The sequence below is a fragment of the Archocentrus centrarchus genome, unplaced genomic scaffold (assembly GCF_007364275.1).
Source record: "Archocentrus centrarchus isolate MPI-CPG fArcCen1 unplaced genomic scaffold, fArcCen1 scaffold_33_ctg1, whole genome shotgun sequence".
Taxonomy (NCBI): domain Eukaryota; kingdom Metazoa; phylum Chordata; class Actinopteri; order Cichliformes; family Cichlidae; genus Archocentrus; species Archocentrus centrarchus.
The window spans coordinates 3,068,147-3,071,161 of NW_022060261.1; the positions used below are offsets into that span (position 1 = coordinate 3,068,147).

At 46.9% G+C, this 3,015-nt stretch overlaps 1 protein-coding gene across 1 annotated transcript; it reads left to right on the forward strand.

Annotated features, from left to right (window-relative positions):
- The first annotated feature begins 417 nt into the window (after nt 1–417).
- LOC115776569 (E3 ubiquitin-protein ligase TRIM21-like) lies at nt 418–2,493 on the forward strand. Its single transcript, XM_030724293.1, has one exon. The coding sequence runs from the start codon at nt 427–429 to the stop codon at nt 2,086–2,088; it is 1,662 nt and encodes a 553-aa protein (XP_030580153.1). The 5' UTR covers nt 418–426; the 3' UTR covers nt 2,089–2,493.
- The last annotated feature ends 522 nt before the right edge of the window (nt 2,494–3,015 follow it).

Here is a 3,015-nt window from a genome sequence, read left to right on the forward strand (position 1 = left end):
GCTCGGTTACATACTCACTGATTAGGCCTGAATTAGTCTGTGCTTTGTGGGGCTGCGTACACAAGTGACCAACAACTATCATATATGTTAATTACTGTGTACTTGTGTCCCAGTGTTTTATCTGCAGTACCATCAACAACAAAGAATGCTGGGACTTTTTCCCCTCATGGCTCCTCCCTTTTTTGTTTTGTTGAAGTTTTTCCACTTTGTTCATTCTGATAGTTTCAGCAACATCCCTCCAGGAATTTGTGAGTCCTTATGTTGATGCTGCTTTTTACAGGAAAATAAATCCCATCACAGCAGAGCAAAAATTTATAACTGCTGACAGTAATCTTTCCATGTATCATTTCTTTCTTTTTAAAAATGAAATTGAAACAGAATTTTAAATAAAGCATGTTTCTCTTCTTCCTCCCTCAGAGTGCAGACATGTCTGCTGGCAGCAGTCTGCGGTCTGAAGATCAGTCTCTGTGCTCCATCTGTCTGAACGTGTTCACTGATCCAGTCAGCACTCCATGTGGACACAACTTCTGCAAGAACTGCCTCACGCAGCACTGGGACGTGAACGGAAGCTGCCAGTGTCCTGTGTGTGACAAGGTGCTCGAGACAAGACCTGAGCTTCATGTCAACACGTTGCTCTCTGAGATGGTCGCTCACTTCAGGCGTGAAGCTCAGCAGAAAGCCAGCAGCAGCAGCAGCTCAGAGCAACAAGCTGCCACACCAGGAGAAGTTCCCTGTGACATCTGCACTGGAACCAAACCAAAGGCCCAGAAGTCCTGCCTGGTCTGTCTGTTCTCCTACTGTCAGACTCACCTGGAGCCTCATGTGACAGCTTCACGTCTGAAAAAACATCAGCTGGTGGAACCTGTGGAGAACCTGGAAAGCAGGATGTGTACGATGCACGATAAACCTCTGGAGCTGTTCTGTAAGACCAACCAGACATGTGTCTGCACGCTCTGCTCTGTTTTAGACCACAGGAACCACAAGTTTGTTCCTCTGAGAGAAGAATATGAAGGAAAGAAGGCAGAGCTGGGCAAGACAGAGGCTGACATTCAGCAGATGATCCAGAAGGCACGGCAGAAGATCCAGGAGGTCAAAGAGTCGGTGAAGATGAGCAGAGATGCTGCAGACAGAGAGAAAGCAGAAGGTGTTCAGGTCTTCACTGCTCTGATGGAGTCTGTGGAGAGAGGCCTGAAGGAGCTCATGAAGGAGATCGAAGTCAGACAGGAAACAGCAAAGAAACAGGCTGAAGGTCTCATCAGAGATCTGGAACAGCAAATCTCTGAGCTGATGAAGAGAAGCTCTGAGGTGGAGCAGCTCTCACGGTCTGAAGACCACCTCCACCTCCTCCAAAGCTTCTCAACCCTCAAAGCTGCTCCACCCACCAAGGACTGGACAGAGGTCAGCATCCCTCCACCATCATATGAGGGGACTGTGGAGAGAGCTGTGGCTCAGCTGGAGGACACACTCAGGAAAGACATGAAGAAGCTGCTTGCTGAGGCTGAGCTGAGGAGGGTCCAGCAGTATGCAGCAGATGTGACCCTCGATCCTGATACAGCACATCCTGCTCTCCTCCTGTCTGATGATGGGAAACAGGTTCACTGCGCTGACGTGAAGGAGAAGCTTCCAGACAACCCAGAGAGATTCTCTCAGTGTGCTTGTGTTTTAGGGAGGCAGAGTTTCTCTTCAGGCAGGTTTTACTTCGAGGTCCAGGTCCGAGGAAAGACTGACTGGGATTTAGGAGTGGCCAGAGAGTCCATCAGCAGGAAGGGGGAGGTCAGAGAGTGCCCTCAGGGGGGTTTCTGGACTGTGTGGCTCAGAAATGGAAGGGAGTACAGAGCTAACGCCGGCCCTGCAGTCGAGCGCTGTCTCCTGCGCGGTCCTGAGAAGGTGGGGGTGTTTGTGGATTATGAGGAGGGTGTGGTCTCCTTCTATGACGTAGATGCTGCAGCTCTGATCTACTCCTTTACTGGCTGCTCCTTCTCCCAGAAACTCCACCCATACTTCAGTCCCTACCTGAACAACGGCGGGAAAAACTCTGCTCCTCTGATCGTCTGTCCTGTCAATCAAACTGAGCCCATCAGACACTGATTTTATCTGATCGGCTGATTGATCTTTACCCAGTGCTTCATTAATTCACTGACTGTGTGAATCGTTAATAAAAATGACTGGATGTGAGTTTTTCTGTCCTTTCCTCTGTTATCACTGTAAACAGTCTCCACTGTAGTGTTCAGTCATCCCACTGACACCAGAGCAGGAACCCCTGACTCCATTTACAAAGACCAGTCTCACTACAACTACAGAGTACAGCCTTAAACTCCTCCCTGAGCTGGAGAGGACTCAGAGGAGGTGCTGATTCTCCTGCCAGCTGCTTCACACTGACCTGAGAACAGTTCCACTGTGAGCTGGAGGCCAACAGGACCACATCATCCACAGAGAGCAGAGAGCAGACCCTGAGGCCAGCTTTGTGTTGCATATCTGGTATTTAGATATGACAAAAACACACTGACTTCTTCCAGTTCATAAATGCAGCTTTTACAGAAAACAATATAAAAGGAATTACAAACAATTTAAATAAAATACATGTAACACTATGAGAAACAATCACAACTGTCTCTGTTTGTATTTATTGTGTGTTTTCTCCTCTGTGAGATCATCTGTGTCCTCAGCAGAACCTGGTCCATCTCTAACAGGATTTATTGTTTGCTCTTACTTCCTGTCTCACCACCATTTAAAGGCATCATTTCCTGCAGCGTGTGGACCAAAATCACTGAAACATTCTGACCTCATGTCTGTATATCATGTTCACACTGATGTCACTGTTATAAAGTACACTTTATATTTATGAGTTTCTACAATCATCATCTTTATTTTTACTGAAGTTGATTTTTCCTACTGCAGTAACTGTGTGTACTTTACTGCAGTACAGTTACAGTTTAAATTTGTTGTTGCTAAAGGAGGAAGTTTATTAAATATAGTGTATGATGGTGAAGGTTTAATCCTTTGGCCCACAGTGCA

Coding starts and splice junctions, on each gene's coding strand:
- LOC115776569 (XM_030724293.1), top strand. CDS start 427: ATGTCTGCTGGCAGCAGTCTGCGGTCTGAAGATCAGTCTCTGTGCTCC.